This window comes from Furipterus horrens, unplaced genomic scaffold (genome assembly GCF_987537825.1).
Source record: "Furipterus horrens unplaced genomic scaffold, mFurHor1.1.pri manual_scaffold_1, whole genome shotgun sequence".
Taxonomy (NCBI): Eukaryota; Metazoa; Chordata; class Mammalia; order Chiroptera; family Furipteridae; genus Furipterus; species Furipterus horrens.
Window position 1 is genome coordinate 180,732,134 of NW_028327171.1, and position 23,871 is coordinate 180,756,004.

At 35.3% G+C, this 23,871-nt stretch overlaps 1 protein-coding gene across 1 annotated transcript in view; it reads right to left on the reverse strand.

Moving 5' to 3' along the window:
- COL5A2 (collagen type V alpha 2 chain) overlaps positions 1 to 23,223 on the reverse strand; it is a 142,248-nt gene extending 119,025 nt beyond the window's left edge. Inside the window, exon 1 of the mRNA XM_090281585.1 lies at positions 22,933 to 23,223. Within this exon, the coding sequence (XP_090137711.1) occupies positions 22,933 to 23,029 (97 nt within the window). The 5' untranslated portion in view covers positions 23,030 to 23,223. The remainder of the gene's footprint in view (positions 1 to 22,932) is intronic.
- Between the last annotated feature and the right edge of the window lie 648 nt (positions 23,224 to 23,871).

A 23,871-nucleotide genomic window follows, 5' to 3' on the forward strand; every position in this document is an offset into this window, starting at 1 on the left:
AAATAGGTCTCATTGGCTAAAATTAAGCTGTTGGCATTCCTGCTAGGGGCTCTCGTGAAGAATTCATTCCTCTGTCTTTTCCAGATTTCAGAGGCTGCCTGTATTCCTTGGCTCGTGTTTGCACTCAATCTTCCAAGCCAGTCCATTTCACACTACCATCTCTCTGGTTCTTTCTTCTAATTCCCTCTTCTACTTTTATATTATTGCGTAAAGATTCTTCTTGCTGCCGTAGCAAATTACTCCAAATTTACTGGCTAAACAACACAAATGTATTATTTTACAATTCTGGAGGTGGGAAGTCTGAAATGGCCATTCACTAGGCTAAAATAAAGGAGTCAAAAGGGCTGCACTTCCTCTGGAGGCCCTAAAAAAGAATCCGTTTTGTTGTCTTTTCCACCTTCTAGAGGCCCCTTGCATTGCTTGATGCATTAATGCTTCCTCAATTTTCATAACCAGCAGAATAGCATCTTTGAATCTCTTGACTCTCACTTTTCTCTGTTGTTATATTGTCTTTCCTGACTACAGTTATTCTGCCTCTTATAAAGACCATTGTAATTACATTGAACTGTGGAAAACAGGGACAATAAAGTGGAGTCACACATGTCAACTGACATTTTGGTTCAAGAAGGTAACTGCCTAAGTCAGAGCAGACACATCTGGCAAGGAGACATACCTAAGACATCTGCACATGTGAGCAGAACAGCCATGTTTGCAGAGCAGGACCACCCATAGGTAGGCTCCTAGGGAAATTCCCCATTTGCCATCAGGGGTGCCAAGACACTTATCGAGAAACCCAGAAGGGTTTCAAGGTATAACTGAGGCAGTTCCAGACCACTGCTGAGACAGCTGAGCTTCACATACCAGAGTGCTGCCCCATGCCACACTGATCTCCCTTGGCATTGGCTACCAGAGGCTCCACCTTGATGGACTGAGGACTTCACCTGACTGCTGCTGCCCACCTGGCTCTGGAGATCCTTCCTTGCAAGGTGCTGAGGACTCCTTTGCCCACCATGCTGTCTCCTGGACCTGCAGACTGAGACTCTGGGACCCAGGTTCATTATCTCCCATGACTACTGTGTGTTTGTGTGTTACAATTCTCTTAGATTGTTAAAATGTGAGTAGGATGTTAATGCACGTTGATGTTCTGCTTTGAGTGAACCTGCACTCAATAGAAGCCGAGTGGATAACATAGTTACTGTGTGTGACTCTTTATTCCTTGGTGCTGAGCTGCTCAGCAGGCAACTTAGCTGAGCAGTTAGTTGCCTGGCTGATTTATAGGAAAGACTCTATCCTGAACATACACTTGTGACATGAACCCACCCGGTTAATCCAAGTTAATCTCCCTCTCTTAAATCAGCTGATTAGCATTTGTAATGCCATCATTAAACTTAATTCTCTTTCACCCTGTGAGGTAAGACATCCACAGGTTACAGGGATTAGAGCATGGGCATCTTTGGAGAGCCATTATTGGCCAGCCACCTCCTGCAGTAGAATTCTAGCACGTGTTCAGAGATCTGCGCATTATTGTATCCCTGGAGTCATGGATTGTGTCTGTCATATTGCACTTAATAAATATTTTTAAATAAATTAATTTTAAATTTCCAGTTTCTAGGGAATTGTTTTTGACTATGTACATTGAAGGCTGTAGAATTAGAAAAGTAAAAAATAAATAAAAACACAATGAAATTATAATTTATATTACATTTTTAAAAAACCTATTTTTATTTCTTCTTTTTAATATAGTGTCCTTTCAAAAGGATTTGTCAATACTTGGACATTTCATTTTTTAATATTGCTGATGGCCTTGCGCTTATATATAAATTTTAAGAGTCTGAATATACTGCTTAGATGGAGAGAGCCCCAATAAGACATATGCATTAAATAAGCAGAATATTACACATTGAGATATAGAACAGAAACTGGAAGATTTGGAATGATGTTAACAATAGTTTGATGGAGATTATGGAAAGCTGCTTTTTTTTTTTTTTTTTCAAGATTCAAAGTAAAACAGTTTATTTTTTTTTAATTTTATTTTTTGTTATTCAATTACAGTTGTCCCATTTTTCCCTCATTGCTCCCCCCTCCCAGCCCATCCCTTCTCCCACAATTATATCCCTCCCCATTGTCCATGTCCATGAGTCATTCATACACGTTCCTTGACCTGACCCTTCCCTTACTTATCCCCCTTCTCTCCCTCCCCGCTCCACCCTACTGACTACTATTCTAGTCTTTGCCTATTTAGTTCGTTTGTTTGTGTTGCTCTTTAGTTTCCTGTATTGGGTGATATCATATGGTATTTTGCTTTCTTTGCCTGGCTTATTTCACTAAGCATAATTCTCTCTAGTTCCATTCATGTTGTTGCAAATGGCAGGAGTTCCTTCTTTCTTTCTGCTGCATAGTATTCCATTGTGTAAATGTACCACAGTTTTTTGATCCACTCATCTACAGATGGGCACTTAGGCTGTTTCCAGCACTTAGCTATTGTAAACAGGGCTGCTATCAACATAGGGGTGCATAAATTCTTTTGAATTAAGGTTTTAGGATTTTTCAGGTATAATCCTAGCAGTGGAATCACTGGTTCAAAAGGCAGTTCCATTTTTAGTTTTTTGAGGTAATTCCATACTGTTTTCCATAATGGCTGCACCAGTCTGCATTCCCACCTTTCTTACTTTTTAAAAATTTTACAAACAAGACTGTTAATGTAATAAAAGATAAAGTTGAAATAATTTTAAAATGTTATTTTTTCATACCCCAAAATATATCGATGTCACAACTACATTTTGTGCCAAATATTTGACTCTATTATCCAAGAGTAAATCGCATTAAAATGACAATGTAGAATCATATTTTCTTCTTAAATGCCAAAAAAAAACCTACTACAAAATCCAATATTAATTCACACTATAGAATATAATGAGCATATGGCCTACTAATTTACTCAAAAAAATTGCAATAAAGTAGTGGAAATATAATTGAGGATTAGTTGCCGTGGTAGCTGAAAAATGGCATTTCGTCAACAAAATGTAAAATTTAGTCTAGGCAACAGTTAATATGGCTATGTAATAGCTCTGACTACCTTCTATATTTTTCACCCATCTCCCCAAGGAACAGCACTCAGCACTCAGACTATAATAGAGCAAGTAGCTACGTTTAATGAAGATTATCAATTGATAAATGATGATAGATAGATAGAATGGAGCACAAAACAATGTTCTAAATGAGCTTTGTGAGATATATGAAAATCTTACTACAAATAGTGCTAATACTATTAGGTTACATTAAAAGAGACAGTTGTACAAATTTGTTTCTTTTTGTTTCACTCAAGTTATTAAGGCATATACAAATAATAACACATCTGGAAATTTAATCCAAAAATAAGCAAAAAAACAAAACAGTGGTACATAAAATTGTGAATAGGGCATGTTAAAGATGTTTAAATTAAAAGGTCCAAAGAGAACAAGAATATAATCTCATCATTTATTTTGAACAATAATCACAAACACAAGATTCTGTTATCTTCTCATGCTAGAGGAAGTGATATTCGCACCACTTTGCCAACCTGACTGAACAGACTGGAAACCATAGAACCCCAACCCATACTATTGTCTATGTCAAGGTGTATTTCACATATATCAGTAACAGGAAGTTTGGAATATAATGTGCTTGTAATTACGAAAACAAAATGTGAATTTATTCTTCAGTGGAACTAAGTGTTTTGTGGTATTCTTGTTTGGAAAAAATATTTGCCAAGAGCTTGGTCAAACTGACCTGCTCCTCCTGGTATGTGCTGGTTTGGAGAAACAAAATTTGTCCTATCAATGAAATCACTGAAATAATAAACTATTTTTATCTGATATTAATTATACAGATATGACTATTTCTTGATCTAAATAGAGAAAATATGTAATCGTGACAACTGAATTTTTATAAAATTCCCATTCTATATATTTCTTTTTCCCTCTCACTCCAGACAGATGTTATGAGTTCAGTGAGGGCAGGGACCGTGGTATTCCTACAGCTTCACACAATACCTGGAACACAGTACATGTCAACAAATATCTGCTGAATGTTAATTAGAAAGTCAAAGTTTTTAGGTAATCATACCAGTAATCAATAGAAGAGTTTCTGAGAATCAGCACAGTAATAGCTGAAGCTACATGTAATGATTGACTGTACAGTAATGACTTTATTGAGTAATTTATGAAAGTTTATGTTATGATAACAAGTGTTTTTATCACATATAGATTAAATATCATAGAGCCAATGATGATTTTATGCAATCCTGTCATCTAACCCACTGATCACAGTTCTCTATGTTTGTATCACACCTCCATAGCATTATAAATATTTCCTAGAACTAAAATTACTAGCACTGTGGGAAAACCAACCGATTGTATCAATCATTTCATTACTAATACCCAGTAGTTCCTTAGGATTAGCAAACAATATGAAAGTAAAATTAGCTGAGTAGAATTTTAAATATATGACCTCAATGCCACTATATGAAATTCACTCAGAAATCAATATAGTTATGCACCACGTAACAATGTTTCAGTCAACAACAGACTGCATAGATGACAGTGGTCCCATATGTTTATAATGGAGCCAAAAAATTCCTATCACCTATTGACATCATAGTCATTGTAATAGCACAACACATTACATGTTTGTGGTGATGCTGGTGTAAACAAACCTACTGTGCTACCAGTTGCATAAAAAACATAGAATTATTTATGTATGGTACATAATACTTGATGATGAGCAACTATGTAACTGGCTTATGTATTTACTATACTATACTTTTTATCATTATTTTGGAGAATACTCTTCATACTTACAAAAATGTTTGCTTTAAAACAGTATGCCATGTTATACTGTACTAGTCTCTTGATGGCCTCATTTTCTCTCGTACTTGATTTAATCTGCTGTACAATTTTGTAGCCTAGGATCAACAGGCTACACCATATAGCCTAGGTCTGTAGTAGGCTGTGCCATCTAGGTTTGTGGGGAACACATTTTTTTAGAACATACCCCAGTCATTAAGTGAGCAATGCATGACTGTATTAGCAGTCTAACCTCTGGAAATTCTGCTTTGATTCTTAACTGTTTGGACAACTAATATCTCAAGATCAGAAAGCTTGACACTGCCAGAATCAATACCTCTCCTCTGCCACTCTTCCCTTAGCTACACTTACAGAGATACAATTGGTCTCTTCTAAGACCCCCACTGATGCTTCTATGCACTATATTCTCCTGTCTGCTTCCTTTCTGAAACTTTCACTCATTTCCTGGTCTCCAGCAGATTTTCCCCTTTCCTTAACTTACTCCAGGCTTAGATTCAAAAGCCTAATGGTTTTTGTTCATTGCTTATATATCCTATTTCTTAGCTTAATTATTTCAAGTGTCTGCTTTGCAACCAAATTGGAAACTTCCCAAGATCAGAAAGCAAGGATTCTGCATCTGAATGTATTAATAAGTATATAGGTTGAGTGCACCATACCACTTGGTTTGGTACACAGTTGTCAGACAAATATTTGTTATTGAAAAATCAATTATCAATGGGCAATATTCACAAAATTTAATAAAACATTTCTACAGATGATTAAATTTTTAACTCATTTGTAACCTTCATGGAAGCTCAAACAAATGTTTTGATTTGTAAAACCACTATTACAGCAGGACAAAAATATTCTCTCAGCAAATAAACATTTTTATTGGACATTCTCCCACTTAAAAGTTTTGGTTCAGATGTCTGGTCTTTATAGCTTTTAATTTACAGACCAGCTTAAGTACATCTACTCCTATGCCATTTCTTATATATCCATCAATTCCCTTTATAAATATCTATAATGAGTTGTATCTCTTTTATTGAGACTCTTTAAATATGAAGGCCATTTTAATCAGTGGAGTATATAAACCTAGGACAGAAAACCTAATAATCAGAGGTGCCGCAGTGAATGCTAAACCAGCACTATTTTTCTTTCCAAAGTCATTTTCGGTTCTTGTCCTGTGACTGCATTTGTTTTCATCTCTATGCAGATTTTCACTCAAAAGGCTTCCTACTTTGTCTCAAGTAAAAATTTTTCGTAGGTAAGTTAAAAGTTGTCTGGTTATTCCTTCCTTACTCTAGCTCTTCATGATAATCCCCAAATTCCAGGTCTGAAAAAAATCTTAAAAAACAAAAACAAAACAAAACTAAGCTGCTACATGATTGAATTACACTTTCCTTAATTATTTTCTGTCAAAGGTTTTGTCTCACTAAGGTTTCTAAGAACGCAGCACTGAACAAAAGTGACTTTCATATAGGTGTGGAGTGCTTTCCTTGGGAACTAAAATTATCTCCCTCCTTTCCTTTCTCTCTCTATAAAATACAATTGAAAGAGCTGTGGATTGGGAGCCAGGAGACTGAGGTTCTATATCTCTGTCCAACACCCATTGCATCATCTCTTCTCAGTTTCCACCTGCAAATTAAGGTTCTTAGATTTTATGCATACAGCAAATGAATGAGCTGTATGATCCTACTTAGATATAACATGGGATTATTATTTGTAGAGTCAGAAAACTCTACAAATAAATGTCAACTGAACATAGACCCACTGGCCAGCACAGAAAACCCAGCCTTGCCTCTGATAAAATTAATCTCTTTTTATTTAGAGATTTGGTAACACCTGATGGGGGTAGGCTAGGAGGTGGAGTGAACGATGGAAGGTTGAAGCTGACTATCAAAAAGAACAGTGCCTTGCCCAGTTGGAAAAAGAAAAATTGTGTATCATAATACAAAATCATTTTGAACAAACTGTTTAATATCTAACCAACATTTCCAATAAAAACAAATGACTTATAGATAACTTAATGTTCACATCATGCACGTATCAATACAAACAGAGCAATAGGTAGATCAGTTGATCTCAAAAGACATCCCAGTATATATAATTGAATTGATTAAACATAATTGATTAAATTTTTCATTTAATTAAAATTGATGCATTAAGATAACTGAGTCAATAAAAATAGTTGATCTATTCAGGCATGAACTTTCACAGCCTCCCACTGCCACCCCTTGTACCCTAAACATATCACTTTCACCTGAAGCTGCAGCTGCATCTTTGCCTCCTTGCACCAAATGTCAAAGATAGGGCATCCAGTCCCCTCTTTGAGGCTAACCCCTCCACCTTTACACCCAACACCGTGCCGTTCTATATCCTAGTCCATTTTTATGGCCCTTTCTTTCTGTATCTTCAACATTTCCCTCTCCGTGGGACACTGTCACTCAGCCTATAAACATCCCATCCTGTCACCTGAAAACAAAATAAAACAAAATCCCCGCATGCTACCTTTTATTCCAGCTGTGGTCCTATTTTTCTTCTTCCCTTCACAACTCAGCTTTTTTATTGACCAGGAAGAGGAAAAGAAATAGTCTATACTTGTTATCTCTACTGCTGTTAAATAGTGAATTTATAAACAATCAATCAATAAATTGTCCCAAAAAAATCAAGTTTCTAATAATAAATAAGATCATCCTACCATCCATTTTATGCTCCAAGACATTAAAGTAGTTGTAGTTTCTTGCAAAATAATGCTAATTAATACTTCTGAGTGTTTCTTCAGGTACTTTTTTCCTATCTAGATGCCACCCTCTAGTTCTTCTCTTGTTTTCTTCTGGTTACCACACAACCACCCTTTAGGCTTTGGGTTTGTCTCCAAGAAACCAATCCTTGCTCTCACAAGTGAGTTGGATACTCCCACACCATTATTTTCCATCATATTTCTTATATTGTGTTTTATTGTGTTTTAGTTATTTGTTCATATGTTAATTCCCCTCATACTGATGCCCCTTAAATACAAGATAGTGTGTTATTCATCTCTGTGTTCTCATAGCCTGACTAAAGTCACTAAAAATATAATAGGTAAGTTATAAAATTAACTTTTGTTTCTACTTAGTAGCCAATTAGTGTGCTTTGAAGCATGTCTTCTTATGAGGCTTTACACAAAAAGACACTGAGTATAGCCAACCTATGCATAAAAGCTGATTTCAGTTTTTTAAGTTTGCTGCTACATATATAAAAACTTAGGCAAGATTGAGTAATGTAATTAGGCAACAATCTGATAATTAACATAAAAATGGCTCTTTTAATCCAAAAGGTTTCAAAGAGGATGTGCATCAAACTTGATTTTGATGTGAAGGATTTAGATGAGTGAAGGAGGGGAAGGCATACAGATAAAAGAAATAATGGGGTGAATGACTGTGCTCAAGTGTTCCCACCTCTGAGACCTCCCCTCCCCTCTCATCCCAGCCCTCCACCTTTCAGGTAGCAGATGGCAGGATGTCATCCAGTGCTCCCCCTGTGTCCCCACTGCCTCCACCACAGCACAGACCAGGTGGTACTGGCCTTGGCTTTATTTGTCCCCATTAGACAACTAGCTCTTTGGGGGCAAAGATTAAATATTTGTTTCTGTATCATCCGGTAAAGTGCCTGGTAAACAACAGGTATTCAGTATTTACTGAATTAATACACAACGAAGTGAATGTAACTGTTCCATGGGTTATATAAAGGGGATATCCTCCTCTGTAGAGAAAAGCAAGTTGAAATTGTCATTACTTGTGATCAGATTATTATTTCTTTTAATAAAAAAATCAGATTTTCCAGAATCATCTGAAGCCATGTTTAATGTTACTAATACACTTATGAAATGAATTTGGGTGCAGATGGGATTTATATTCCCCAAGGAAGTAAATTATTGTCAAGTGCTTTAAAATGGCCAAGTAAATCTCACTTATTAAAGAGTGCATGAATCTAGAACCTAACAGTTTTCTCCTCTGGCACCTCTAATTTGAACACAGGTGAGAGTATTTTTGATTAGTGTCTTTAAAATTTCATTAGGTTTCAAATCTAATTGTTTTATGTACCTGGATTAGACAGACATAGTTCTTTTAAAATATATATAAAAAACCAGGGAGTGAAATTTTAGTAGGATTTAGAGGCATAAATATTTAGATGGCTCAGTCAGTGTTAGTGAAGGAGAGAAAATGGGGAAAAAACACAGAAATGGAGTCTTGTTTTAAAAAATAAATGAATAAAGAGTATGTTCCATAAAGTTCTGTGCTCAAGAAAAATCAAATCTTCTAAATATTCAGATAAACAGATACATATCTCCCAACAAGTATTATTGCAAAGAAAACTAAGGACTCAAGAACAACTATAAAATAAGGAATCAAGAACAAGTATGAAAATCTATCTACTCTTCAAGTAAAAGCTCATAACCTCTCAATGCTGTTTCTTGTTTCTTTTCTTAAGGCTGAGCAGAACAGCAGTTTACTAGGTTAAATAGGTTGTTGGAAAAAGTAAGCAGCGTCTCAATGCAAAGACAATCGACTCTAAGGGCAAGAGTCCATGATACTGCTAAATTCTGACCACACATTCCACCAAAAAATAGAGAGAGAACATTGAATCTTATTACACTATGGTTACAATAGTGTAACACAACACGTGATACATTTATTTTATCTCGAATTGAAAAGTTCAAAATTAATCTGAAGTCTACAAAACTTTTTACCAGATTACTGTAAATTCTTTTTTCACAATTTTTTTTACAACAGTATCTGAAAACTTCATCATAAAGCTATCAACTGAAAAGCAGATCAATTGAGAGTTGTGTTCCTTAAATGAATCATAGGTAAATAGCCTGGAGAAATCTGGATCAAAACTTCAAATCCTAATTTAAAAGTACACAAACACATTACCTATAGAGATAATGCATGATACCTCAATCTACCAAACATGTACAAGATTCTTCATAGTCATTTACCAGAAATCAGACCTGTGTGAAGTAAGTTTATATAAATCTTCTATAGTCACAGACATGCAGAGAAGGAAATGGTCCTGGATAATATATCATAGGTTTCACAAAGGAGGAAACAGGTGCAGAGAATTTAAATCACTCCTCAAAATCACCAAGTTAGTTCATGATAGAGCTGCAATTAGAATGCAGATTTCCTGTGTCTTGGTCCAGTTTTAATTTAGAAGCTCTTCTTTAAAATTATTTCAACAATTCATTCATGAAAGTAACAGTCTATTTAGTTGAGGCCCTCATCTCTTTAACTGCATGTTTCTCTCTGTACAAGTACACAGTCTTAAAATATACCAGAAAATAGACAGGGCTGAGGGATGATGGAACCTTTGTCTAAACACTTGGCTCAGATTGCTGTGGATATTTGTCACCAGTTTAAATTTCTAGCTCAAAGTCACCTTCTGACCCAGGATAAAAGATACCATGTTATAAACAGGCCCTTAGAGCTTAACTTTGATTTTGAGACAGGCTTCCTGATGAGAGATGAATAGGGAAAAAGTAATAATAATAGTGGATTCATTCTTCTGCCAGGAAGCTACAATGCACTTTTGCTTTTAGAGAGACTACAGTTCAGTTATATTAGAAAAAACACATTTTGTTTTTCAATCTGTTCTGTTTATCCTCAAGCCAAAGCCTCTATTCTAATTTTTTCCTATTTATTTTCCTATTCAGGGGGTTTGGGAGGTTTCTAAACAGCTTTGCAAGGTTAAACAAAACCAGCAACTTTGCTTTCTTTTATTTTTGTGAAGAGCTGTATATTCTTTTGGATTATCATTCACTTAAAACACTTACTTTGCATTCAGCTAACTATTCATCATAGTAAAAGCATGCTAAAATAATAACATTACCTTTATATAGGCCTTTCTAGCTGACACAGAATTTCCACAGATATGAATTATTTATTTTGAACCTGCAAGATCATTAAATAAAAAGTATTATCCTCTTTTATAAATAGAAAATTAAGGCTCCAACACATTACATTTATACAAAATGTATAAGGAGTGAAGACTTCATTTCAGTGGTCCGAGCCAGGCTCTGTGCTCTCGGACCTCTGTTGCCATATTGAGTGAACTCACACAAGCTCCTCACTCTTCGAGGACCACCCAGATGGAGGTGCATGCCACTGTTCACAAAAACATTGCCCGAGGTTCATATAAGTCTATCATACACCAGTAAAATATCAGGAAAGTAAACAAATGTTTTATGTATTGAGCACAGGTTCACTTTTCTTCAACAACTCTACCTGAACCAAATGTGCATACAACTTCCAAAATCATTATATTAGGAAAAAATAAGATAAAATGTAATGAGTTTATGTACTGCCAAGTTTATGAAATACATCTTAATACCAAATTATAACTTCCAGGGGTTTTGCCACTTTGCATTTCCTGACTTGCTTTGTGAATAATCAAGAGTAGAACACAGGCCCAGCCCAAGGGAAAAACATAAGATAAAAATGTGTTTTTTCCATTTCAAACCTCTCAAGTATACCTCTCTCTTTACTCTCTGTTCTGCCCCAGGTACCTAGGACTTGCTGCCCGCCCCCCCATATTTTCTCCTATCAAGGCTAATGACTGGGAATGATCTGATGAAAATTATTTCCATCTAACCTAAAAACACTAATAATATCCACTTTTCTTTAGTGCCTACAAAGTGCCAAGAACTTTAATTTAATTCTTCAATGTGCAGATTAGAAAACTGAATCTCAAGATCAGTAACTTGCTCAAGGTCACAAGGTTACAGATGGCAAAGACAGTATTCAAATGTGAAACTCTGAAGATCCATGCTCTATTAACTGCTTGGTGAAAGTAAATGGAAAAGGAGAAGTTCTAAATGTAGAATTTGCCAAGAGTCTAAGTGTAGAAAATTTGTAATAGCTGGGAACTGAAAAGAATTTCCAAGAATCAAAAAAATTTCACTGTGACACAAGTCCTATTGCTACTGCCTATAGGCTATTAGCTCAAAAGAATACAGATATAGTTTTGTGCTAGGGTTTATTTATTTATTTATTTATTTATTTATTTATTTATTTTAAAATGGCTATGGGTTAGGAATATAGGTTTTTTAAAAATCAGAAGAATAAAAGAACAAAAATTAAGAGATATAACAAACTTCCCTAACCTCTTTGAAACTCTCTAAATAAATCTTACAAAACGAGATGTAGGTATGATCACGGAGCCTCAGGTTAGCTTGGAGCCTTACATTTAGTGCATTTCAATAAGCAACTGTCCACTGGAATCCTTGTGTCCCTGCAGAAAACCCAGCCCTCCATGCATGTATGCTTTCCATATGATCCATAATCATAGGGTTCTTTCCTGAAGACTCCAAATTCTTCTTTAGAAAAAGTGAGAATCTGGTGGGAAAATTTCCATTTTTATTTAGGCAACTTTCAGTTTCTATTAGAATAGATTTAAAATGATTCTAATGTTTTGATGGTATAACCTTCTGTGGGCAAGGGCAGAATGCCCATGACAGCTGTGTTTCACCTGCCAATGTCAGCTGAGTCTGATGGCCAGGGAATACTGAAGAAAAGATCGTAGAAGGCAAATTACCATATAATGAGCTCACATTACAAGAGAGTACAATTACTAAAAGTGTGAAATAGAATAATAACTAGAGGGTCATGTATTTTATATTAGTTCCCTATGGAATAGGAACAAAGAGGGTGCCACACAGGTAAGTTCTGATAGTAGGCCAGGGTAGAATGAAAAGTCTGTAACTTAAAGAAAAATTCAGGAGAGTGACATCCAGATGGAACTACAGTGTGAGACTCTGATTCTCAGCAGAATCCTGAATTCCTCTCCTTGAAAGATAAAGGAAGTTGAAAGTATATTTCCCTAAAAAATAAAATAATTTATTAAAAAAAAAATTTTCCTAGAACTAGACCTGCTCATCTTCCTAGGACTTTAGCAACACTGCATCCATGGGACAGATGTGGAAGGGATACAAGGAAGCTCAGATGAGTGTACCTTTGGTAAGTTTATGAAACATATTTATATGATGAATATACCAAAATATCATAAAATTACTAATTTAATTATAATTTGAAAATACTAATTTAATTTTACTACATCATCTTTCACATACCCAAATAAACACTGCCAATGGAACTTGGGATGTATTCACTGATTTATCTCTAGGGAAGTAATTCTGTTTAAATTTTGTCTCATTCTCTACATAATTCTCCACTTAAAAAAAATAAAACAAATAAATTCTAAGTATATTGAAATCTTCCTATGTTAATAATGAGAACTCCATTGGTTCAGGAATTTATTAGTTATTTCTCAGCAAAATTCAACTCAGTTTTACTATGCCTAGGGAAGAACAATAAAAGCACAATCAAACACATGCCTAATCTAACCAGTAGAGATGAAGATTAAGGGGTGATAGAGAAAGGTTGGAGAAAGAGGTGAGATTTTTATAAACATTCAGCACTTAAGCTGAACACTTACAGCATTTTAAGACTTGAACACAAGCTCCCTAACTAAATGTTCAGTTAGTTGTTCCTTCTTCATTGACCCAAGTCTTTTTTTTTTTCCATTATAAACTCATGTAAAAGAAAATTCTTGTATTAGAATCACTCATTTGCCTTGGAATGGCCAGTTTCCTTCTGCCCTCTCAAGAGAAAGTATAAGCATCTCCATAAAACTTCAGAGGTTTTGTGTTTGTAGGCAAAGACCAGAAAACTAGAGACTTTTTTTTCAGTTTATCTCCCAATGGTAACCAGTTATTGTCCACCAGTTCATCTTACCAGAAATTATACCTAAAATTTTAGCAGTAACACAAAAATATGATGTCCTGAATTAAACCGTATGTTAATTATTTGTTCAATATAAAGCTCTGGAAAAAAATTAGTAAGAAAAGGCTTAAAAATACCATCAAACTAGCATAAATGAATCTGATAGGTTCTTCTACTTCAGGAGCAAATAATAAACATAAAACTGCTATTTAGGATCAATAAAATATTGTTTTCTATAAACAACTTGCATTTGCTATTGCAACCATCCCTATTTTTAAAATTTCGTAGTGAAAAAATTTTAAGCTGATGGCTACAGAACCATATTGAATAACAAAGATTTAATTAGAGGAATTCATAGCTATGAATTATCTAGTAAAATTTCATGTACATACCTCTTTCTAAGTCAAACCCATCAATTTGTTGAAGTTTGAAAAACTGAGAAAAAAGAAAAATGCAGTAAGGTAATAAAGTCTGAGTATGAATATTATGCCTACATCCTTCATCAGTTTCAGCTTTCTGGAGTCAATTTCACAAAACTCCAGGGAGTGAAGAGAGTAAAGAAACCAGCAGCCTTTGGAAAATGAAGAGACTTGCTGCAGAGTCTGGAAAAAATGGTCACCCCTACTGCTGTATCCAAATAATCCTGAGGAGCTGCCTTGTAAATCCCTGCAATTCCTTTAATTTCAAATGAAACCCAGAGCAATGCAGTGTGAAAAATAAGCTTCCAGTTTTTATTTAAAGACTTCTATGAGTATCATACTTTCAGAGTAAGTTCTGAGACAGGCAGAACTGGTGGACAGGCACAAGGTAGCACTGGGGCATGGACTGGATCGTGCTTGGCTTGTTCACACACTGGGAACAATCACAGAGAACACAGTGTGTGTGTGGGGGGTGTATATGAATAGGAGAGGCGGAGTGATGTTTCAAATCACATGGCCATTAGAAAGTCTCCAATGGAAAGAGGTTTTTATTTCTTTTGTTCTTTTCATAAGTAAACCTACACAAGGAGACAATACAATAAAACTCTTCTATTCAAATAATAAATTTTTAAATGGGCTTAAAATATAGCTCATTTGGTATTCAATACAAATATTGATGCATTGTCAAAATGACCATAATAGAATAGTAGATAAAATTTGCATTTTAAGTTTTATACCAGACTTTAATCTCTTTGAGAGCAAAAGTTGTTTATTTTTTATAACATCTAACATTTTTGTTCTTAGGGTCACCTAATAAGCATTTATTTTAATTGCTATATTACTAAATAGTAATGCAGTAATAATGTCAAGCCTAGATTGATGAGTGCCTACTGCTGGTGAGTAGCCATACTACTGTGTAGGTAATTTTACATACATGATAGTCTTTATCATAACTATTTGAGGTCAATATAATTATTCCAATTTTATAGATGAAGAAACCAGAGAAGGAAAACTCTGACTCCAAAAAACCTCCGCTGCCTTGCAGCATACCTCTTCAGGGGAAAGGCTAAGGGAGTAAACCCCGACAGAAAATCCGGAGCCGGAGTCCCTAAGGCGGTTTGACGTTGTAGTCAACACCGGCAACTCCTGCGGCGCACCTGAAGCCAAGCTGTATTGACTCCGTCTTTCCCTTGGATCCTTCAGCTGCGAAGAGAGGGGGGGTCTGCTGCATGGGCAACAGCAGACCCTCCATATCACCCTGCCCAGGCTCTGTAGCTTCAGCTCTTGAGAAGCTACACCATCGTCTCTCGAGACGGACGGCTGCCGACGACGACGACGATAGATGAAGAAACAAAGACATAGAGAAACCAAGAATATTGTCCAAGACTATGCAAATATAATTTGAAAAACCTGAATTTGAAATCATTTCACGCATACATGAATGAATAAATAGGGGAGAGTTAGTTTTTAGATTTTTAGGAATAATATTTATTTGGTATATATGCATAGAATAACTATTATGTACTGAATACAAAAAATAAATTCATGACATGGAAAAGCAAAGGTTAAAATTTGGGAAACTGTGTGTTTGTGTGTATGTGTGTGTAGTGTGAGGTCGGAACTATAAGCAATTCCTTATTTTGAGGCAGAGAATGATAGCTGATATGACTAAAATTCTAGAGATGGACCAGATCATGGAAGGTCTTGTATACCATACTTAGGAGCTTGAACATTTTTTTTTCAAGGTATGGGAGTCAATGAAGGTTTTAAGAAAGGTAATGACATGATCAGATTTTAGTTACATATCACAGTGGCAACAGAGGGGGTCTATATACCGGCAGGTGGGAAGTGGTCGCATGGGAGGCAAAAAGACAAATTTAGATGTTATTGCAGTAATATGCAATAATGAGGGCCAGAACCTAGAAATTATTAGTAAAGAGGGAGAGAAAGTATATTTGAAAAAAAAATTTTAGCAGGTAAAATGGCACAATTTTGTGATCGATTAGAAATTTTGAATGACTGACCGTAGAATGATGTTGCCATTCAATGATATAAGGACTACATAAGAAAGAGAAGCCTATCTTGAAGGAAGATAATGAACTGAGTTTTGTATACACTGAACTTAAAGTGGTTTTGGCACATTCAGTGGGAAGTTGGATACTCTGAAGTTCATGTGGAAGGTCCAGGTTGGAGAGAAAGATATGAGAATTAACACCATTTATCTGTTAAGCAAAAGCCTAAGAGCAAGATTCCTAGATGATCAAGGAAGAGAACACACAGAGAGAACCAGGGAACTAAAGCCTCTGAGAAAAAGTTCCACAGGATGTGGAGAATAAGGAGCCGCAAAGCTGAGAGAGAAAGGTCCAGTAGGGAGAAAGAGAAACTTCAAAGATCAGCATCTTTTAGGAAATCTGGAGCTGTCAATGTTATCAAATAAGGAAGAAAGGCCGAAGAGGTGCAAGGGGACCACTGGAACACCACACATTTCAGTCCTCCTCTTATTAGACCAGCTTAGATGGAATGGAGGGGAGCAGAATTCAGAGCTCAGGAGGATGAGTAAGGGTACGGAGGCAGGCAGAGAACTAGACTACTCCTTTAAAGCAGTGGGCTAAAGATAAAGAGAGGGTGGGAGTTAGGTCCTGGGAAAGCACTGAGCTTGTTTATGTGCTAAGGAGGAAGAGTCCCGTGAAAGGAAATGACTGAAGTTATGGAAAAGAGAGCATGATAGATGGAGTAAGTTCCCTATAATGGAGAATGAACAAAATACAGAAGAACAAATCCAGAAGTTTTTTCAAAACACATTCAAAGATTTGGTGGAAGTCTAAAATAGACCTCTAAGGTTTGTAATGGCTGAAATCAGATTGTAATATCACTTTCTGTGACTCATTTAAGTGCTCTAAAATTATCTTCAGGTAAAGTTCCCAAATGACCCTCTTAAGAGTCTCATCAGATTGACAGGATTGTGTACAATTTCCCCAATTTCAGATGTGGACCCAGAGCCTCAGTGAGGTTAAAGGACTCTGCAGACTGGAAAACTGCTAAATAGCAGAGAAGAACCAGAACCCAAGTGTTCTCCCAGTGATGGCTAGACTGGGGCTTACTTCACTTATTCAAGTTTAGAGATTGCAACAAGGCTATGAGGCTTATGTTACAAGCAATTTTTCCAGCAAGGATATAGTCTGTTGTTATCTTGAAACTGAATCTATAATACTGATTAAGCAAACACCCCCTCTCAAAAAAAAAAAAACAAAACTGTGACTATCTTTTTCTCCTTCCTACATCTAAACTTTTTTAAAAGCATATAAACATTTTTGAGTTTGACCATTATAGCAGAAAGCTGAAGGGACAAATTTCCAAATTAATATGTTGATATTAATTTATTAATATTATTAATATTACTGTCTTCACTGTAGAAGGCAACATGTGGGTAAAGAAAATCTTGTGCTATTATAATTTCCCTAATACACTGTTCCTTAGAAAATATACGCAGTACAAGATGGTACCACCTTGATTTCTTTCAAAGGGTTTGGTTTCAAACAGATTAATAAAATAAAATAAAAACTCTAAGGCCACTAATATGGTCACAACTTTAAGGCAAAATTTTCCATAGGATTAATTACTCCCTATGTGAATGCCAAGACTTGATACTCTTTTAAATACTGAATATAATAGCTTAACAGTATTACATGAAATTTAGATGAAATTTACATGGAAAGAATATTAGAGGAAAACTGAATTGTCAATATCTTCCTAATAATTTCATTTTCTTATACAATCCTGTGCAACTTGCCAAGATTTATACACTAGATCCATTAATAATAAACAATTTTAGTCTTTTCCCTCTACCATTACTATATCTCTCACATGTAAAACAAATTTTCAAGATTGTGATCTAAGAGCAAAAAGGTTAGGTCAAAAGTGACTGATTCATTTTTAAACCTTTATGAATGTCATATTAGGCCAAGTGATGATGCATGAATTATTCTTCGAGTAGGAGCAAATTGTTGGATTAAAAAATTTCATTCTAAGTCCCCCAAATCCTCAAAACAAAGCTTTCTCTTTCTGTTTTTACTTCACATCCTGTGTTATGTGCACTTCTAGAATAATCAACACAATAAACCTCATGCCTGAGGTGATAGTGCTAAAAGTGTGAAGAGCAAGAAGTAAAAGCAAGAAAAGGGTGAAAATGAAAACTATATATCCACCTGGAGTAAGTTTGAATAACTTGTGTCCTTTGCATAGAATGATTCAGGTACCCTGCAAAGAGGAGGATTTGGGCCTTGAGTTATTTTTCTAGAAGCGATGGCGAAATTGCAATGGTTTACAGGCAAACTTTAATTAGGTACTCATAAGTGAAAGAGATAATTAGAACAGCAATTTAATACCAAAGTCATAGTGTGTGGCCTTGGAACAAGAAGCCAACTGGTCCATGTCAAGATCAAAAGCATGTTAGGCAGAGATTTAATACAGCGATTCACCAACATAAACCAGTATCACATAGAAAGCTTCCCAATTCCCATCCAAATCTACTAAATCAGGGTATTTGGGAAGGAGGGAATCTATGATCTGTATTAGTAACAAGCTCTTCAGGTGGGCTTTTATATGGCCAGATCAATATTTATTTGTGCATTGCTTACCAACTAACCTAATGAGTCATAGTCAAAATATACATTGTGTTCGTTGACAAACATAAAGCATTCACTGTATCTATCAATCTACCAATCTCTCTATCTCTCTCATAAAAATACTCTTCAAAATAAAGCCTCATTTTAGTTTGAATAAAAGTGTTAAGTACTTTCCATTTATCTGAAAAGAATAAGGAAACAAAAAATTGCTACCTAATATTTAAGTGCTATTCAATGTCCTTGGCTTCATAGTTTAACCTAAAAGTGGGTAACAACCAGGGTAGATCTCGTCACTCAATTATATTCTGTCCATTGAAACCAGAAGATCTATCTATTCCACTGAAAGGAGCTAACGCTTGTGCTCAAAGAGGTCAAGACTATAGTTGCTGCCTAATAGCTATTCTCCCTTTTATATCTTTTATAACATACATAACTCTATTTAGTAGAGCATATTGCTAGTGTTACTCAGTAAAAGACTACATTTCCTAGCTGCCCTTGTAGCTTTGTGTGACCATATGACTAAATTCTGACCAACTACAAGTAAGTTGAAATGGTATGAAGATTTAATCATTTTCATTTAAAATGAGGGAATCAACAGCCTTTGTCTTCCATTCTCTATAAAATGCCTGGAAAATAAATGCAACGGCTGGAGCAACCAGCAGCCATCTAGGACCATCAGGATTTTACTCTAGGGATGTGAGAGTATAGTGCTTCAAGAGCCTTGATGACTCTGTAGAGCCAAAATACCAGTCTTTCACTACCCAAGAGCTTTATATATATATTAAAAAACACCCATTTTTATTGTTTAAACTACTGTATTTTGCTATCTTCAGCTGAACTTAGATTAAAATATCCACTATAAAAAAGTTTGTATGTACTGTACAACCCAAAGTATCTGTTTCAATAGTAATGAGTTTTAAACCATTTATGAGTGACTATATAAGTTATGTATTCATATTCTCTGCTTCATTTAAAAATTATCCCATCCAAGTATTGTTAATGTTAAGCATCCACTTTTTCATATTTGTATCTTAACAATGAAATAAATGGTATATATACTCATAGATAATAAAAATGCATTTGATCATGATAGAGAAAGGATTGTGAGTCTCATCTCTTAGTAATCGGAAGTTGGCTTGGGTCCAGGATATCAGTGTAGGGTTGCAACAACAGGGTTGCAAATTTATGGTCCATGATCCAGGCCTGGCACTCAGATACATCATATTTGGCTTATGCAATGCTTCCTGAAAATGTTAGTTTCAAATGCCTTAAAGTGGCCATGCATCTTCAGTTCTTAAAAGGCCCATCATCTGTTGATGAGGTACAAACACAGGCTTGCTCTACCTGTTTATGTTACCTGTCTGCCTCCTGAAAAGCACTGGTGTTTACAGTCTCTGGAAGTAAAACAGCAAATTTCTGTACCTTCCTTCCTCTCCACTCTTCCTCTGTTGTTGATATTAATAATTAATAGCAAAGATTATTTTCTAAGATTAAGTCTATCTACTTCTAATAACAAGAATGTACTCATATATAGCTCATTAGGTGTAAGACTTTTATTTAGAAATATAAAAATTATTATACATACACTAGTATTTTTTCCTACAAAGAAGCAAATGGGGAGCCTTTTGAAACACCCCCTACCACAAACATAAATACACAAAAACTCATGAAAAGCTCATTTTGTCATCTTAATTCTGATTTCAGTTACTTAATAGTTTCTACTAAAGTTAACCCAGCTCCCAAACTTTCTCCTTTCAATTCTTATAAGGTTAAAAAAAATTTATTCAGTTCTTAAAATGTAATGAGAAATAGTAATGATTATGGCCTAGAACTAACCTAAAATTTTATTTACTTCCTTTACTCTCATCACTCATAAGTATTTCTATCAGGCAGGCACTATGCTTATGTTGCACATTTCCAGTAAATATCACAATCAAATAAAGGAAAAATATACCTTGAAGTCTTAAAAGAAAAAGTTTGTAAATATGTACTTACATGTGATAACAGGCCTCTACATTTCCAAGGGGAAATATTTGCACACAAAGTCAATATTACATTAAATGACTTAGTTATAACTAAAATGGGAAAAATATATTTGTTTTGCACCTATGCATTAGATACTTTAGTTTAAAGCATCTACCTAAGTTTACTGTTCCTCAAACCTAAAATCACATGGAGTTTCAGAATTATGACACTGTTATTAAGCTTATTACAAACCTGAACAGAGAAAATAAAGTATTGACAAGTATCCATACAATATAACTTAAACCAAAATATGTGTGATAAGTAAGTATAAGTTATATAACTCTGGATTCTGAAATTTATTTCTATATTATCTTTAATTAAGGCCATTACTATTTTTTTTTGCTATTGACTTATCACATATATCCTCTTAGGTTGAGTAATAAAACAGAGGAATTTATTTTTTGCAATATGCATGCAAGCAATTACTCTTTTTCTTTAACATCTGATGTTTATATTTCCAGTATCTGTGCTGTTTGGTTATATTGGTGAGAGAGGAACTGGTGTGGAGTTGGGGACATTTTTGCACCAAGGATCACATTCCTAACATTTATGTAAATTAGTATTGAGAAAAATTAAACTCTGCTCATTTTTCAGAAACACCTACAGAATAATTACTATTTGGGAAAATCTTTTAACATATAGTCTATTCCACATATCTTATGAAACATTCATTTACAATATATACATGTTAAAGTGTTTCCATACTTTAGAAAGGTTATTTATTTTAAAATATATTAACAAGGAAAGTTGTATTAAGTTTTAACTTAAAGTTCTTGGTTATTCAGTAGGGGGTAGGGAGTCCACTGTTCCTTTTATAATCAGAATTTCTGTTTCTATTGTAACATTCTGTATTTTTTTCCTCCCCTTTTCTGATTCTATTTCCTATTCAATTATCATCCATACCCTTCCAAACAACACATGTTTTTCACACCATTACAAAGAAATTCAATAGTTTTTAACTTTTATAAACTGTCTGACATTTAAAACATAAAAAAGTAACTAAATTATAAAATTTTAGAAAGTGCCCCCTCTATGGGACTCCACACAGATTGTTAGGTAGTCATCCAGATTTTTATTTTTACTCTTTAAATGGTTTTTAGAACTTGTAGTCTCTAGATTAATTTTATGAACATCATTAAAGCAAAAATGTACAGAAGCAGGTATTTATACACACACACTCATATGGATGTGTGTATATATATATAATTATATATGAAAGACAGTAACAGAAAAGTTTAATAAATGTGCTAAATTTTAAAAGCTCAAGCTTGATATTAAATAGTTATGGAAATCTATAATGCCTTATTATAAAAAAGTACAGTCTGTTTTCAAAATTTCAGCCCTGGAGAATAAGGATTTAATAATCACTAGAACAAATTAAAATATTTTCTTGATTCTCTATCAACCATGCATTTTTGCTTAACCATACCATATAATCCAACCCTAAAATAGGCAAATTTTAAAGGAAAAAAAAATTGGTAACCAAGCAAGATTTGTCTTAATAAAAAGAAAAGAAAAAAACTTGTATCCAAAGAATAATGTGCATACAAATACTCAATGATAAATAAATTATATAAGGCATGCTGATTTCCTGCCTTCCGCGATCCAGCAGGGAACCAGCACTGTCCTGATAATAAAGTCAGTAGGGTGGGAAAATACCACTGTTGAAATCTGGCTTCTATCAGCCTCTGTCATGGAGAAATAAAGGAGACTGTCTCTCTAAGTAAGCAAAGGCGATTTTAAGATCACAAATGCAAATGGGAAAGAAGTGAACGTCTGTATAGGGAAAAGAACAAGGAGCCAAAGACAAAGAAAAATCAGTTATCGGAGTGGCTGCAGAGGTTTTTCTAAACAAAGAATTTTATGAAGCCGCTGAAGTTCCTTACAAAAAAGACTCCACCCTACCCAGCCTCTGCTGCCACTTTTCCTTGCTCTGAAAACGCCAGCCCACAGAACTCCTCTAACTGAAAGTGCTTTAGTGCTCCGTTTTAAGCATTCTTCTTTTCTTTTAAACTTTCCACTCTCCATATTCAAGCAAAAGGCGTTATCCTAGGTTTTCCCAGAAATATTCAGTGCTGTACTCTTCCCATCGGCAGCTGTAGAAGCTCCAGACCCACAAACATCCCTATTGTCTTCCAAGCCGTTTCAGGTGCTGTCAGCCCCCTTCTCAACTTCAGAACTGAACCTCCTCTTCACACTCTTCCTGAGGCTTAACATTCCTTCTATTTCCCAAACCTCGCAATAAACACCACAATGAAAGCAAACACAAACTCACCATCCTCGTCTTCTTCCTGGGCTTTTATTGAGACAAATTGCACTAATAAAACAGTAAGAATGAGGAGAGGTCTTGCTTCCACCCAGTTTGCCATCATGTCTAAATATTAGACATGTGGGTCCTCCTGGGAGTTAAAAGTAGATTCTAAGGTTATTGTAGCACCATGAAGTCAACTGCGGGCTCTTCTTTCAGCACCAGCCCCAGGGCAGCCTCTGTAAACCCCCTTTTTCAGCACCAGCTTCAGCACAGACTGCGAAAACTTTTTTCAAGCGATGCAGCTTTAAATAGGAAGAATGCTGCCTCCACTTCTTTTCCTGCCCCTTTTCAGCTTGTTCAGGCTCATAACCATCCAGTGTCTGCCAAGCAACGGTCTGATTGATGGTAAACAACCAAATCAGAACACTCGCCTCTGTGCCTTAAACTTTTCCTAGTTCATTTATGTTTTAAACATAGATGGGGCTTAATCACAGAAAGAAAGGCTTATTTCTCCTTGTTTTTTCTTTTAAGAAAGGCTATTAGAAGGAAAGAATCTTTATCCTCCCTTCTCTAACCCTTCCCCCAGACACACACCCCTTAACTTTTCCACTATGAGCTGAAAGAGACATTAGGGAGGAAATACAGCCCAGTTTTTGGCATTTAGGAAATTCAGGACACTTGTGCGTCCACCTTAAACTTTCAGAGGATCACATTTTAACCCTTTGTTTTGACTGAAGATGAAGTATCCATGCCCCCTTGCCAGATTCTGTTTCTTTTCCCAGAATCTGGAAGAGGAGTATTAAAACAGTGCCCAGATAAAGTCCAGGTGAAAAAACTGCTTTAGACAAATAATTTGTCATGCATCATACTTTGAATTAAGATTCTCTCCTTATGTCTCCATCTCTCTTGTTTAGGGAGACACACCTGCAGATCCCAGAAAACTTTGTCACGTAGAAAAAGTCT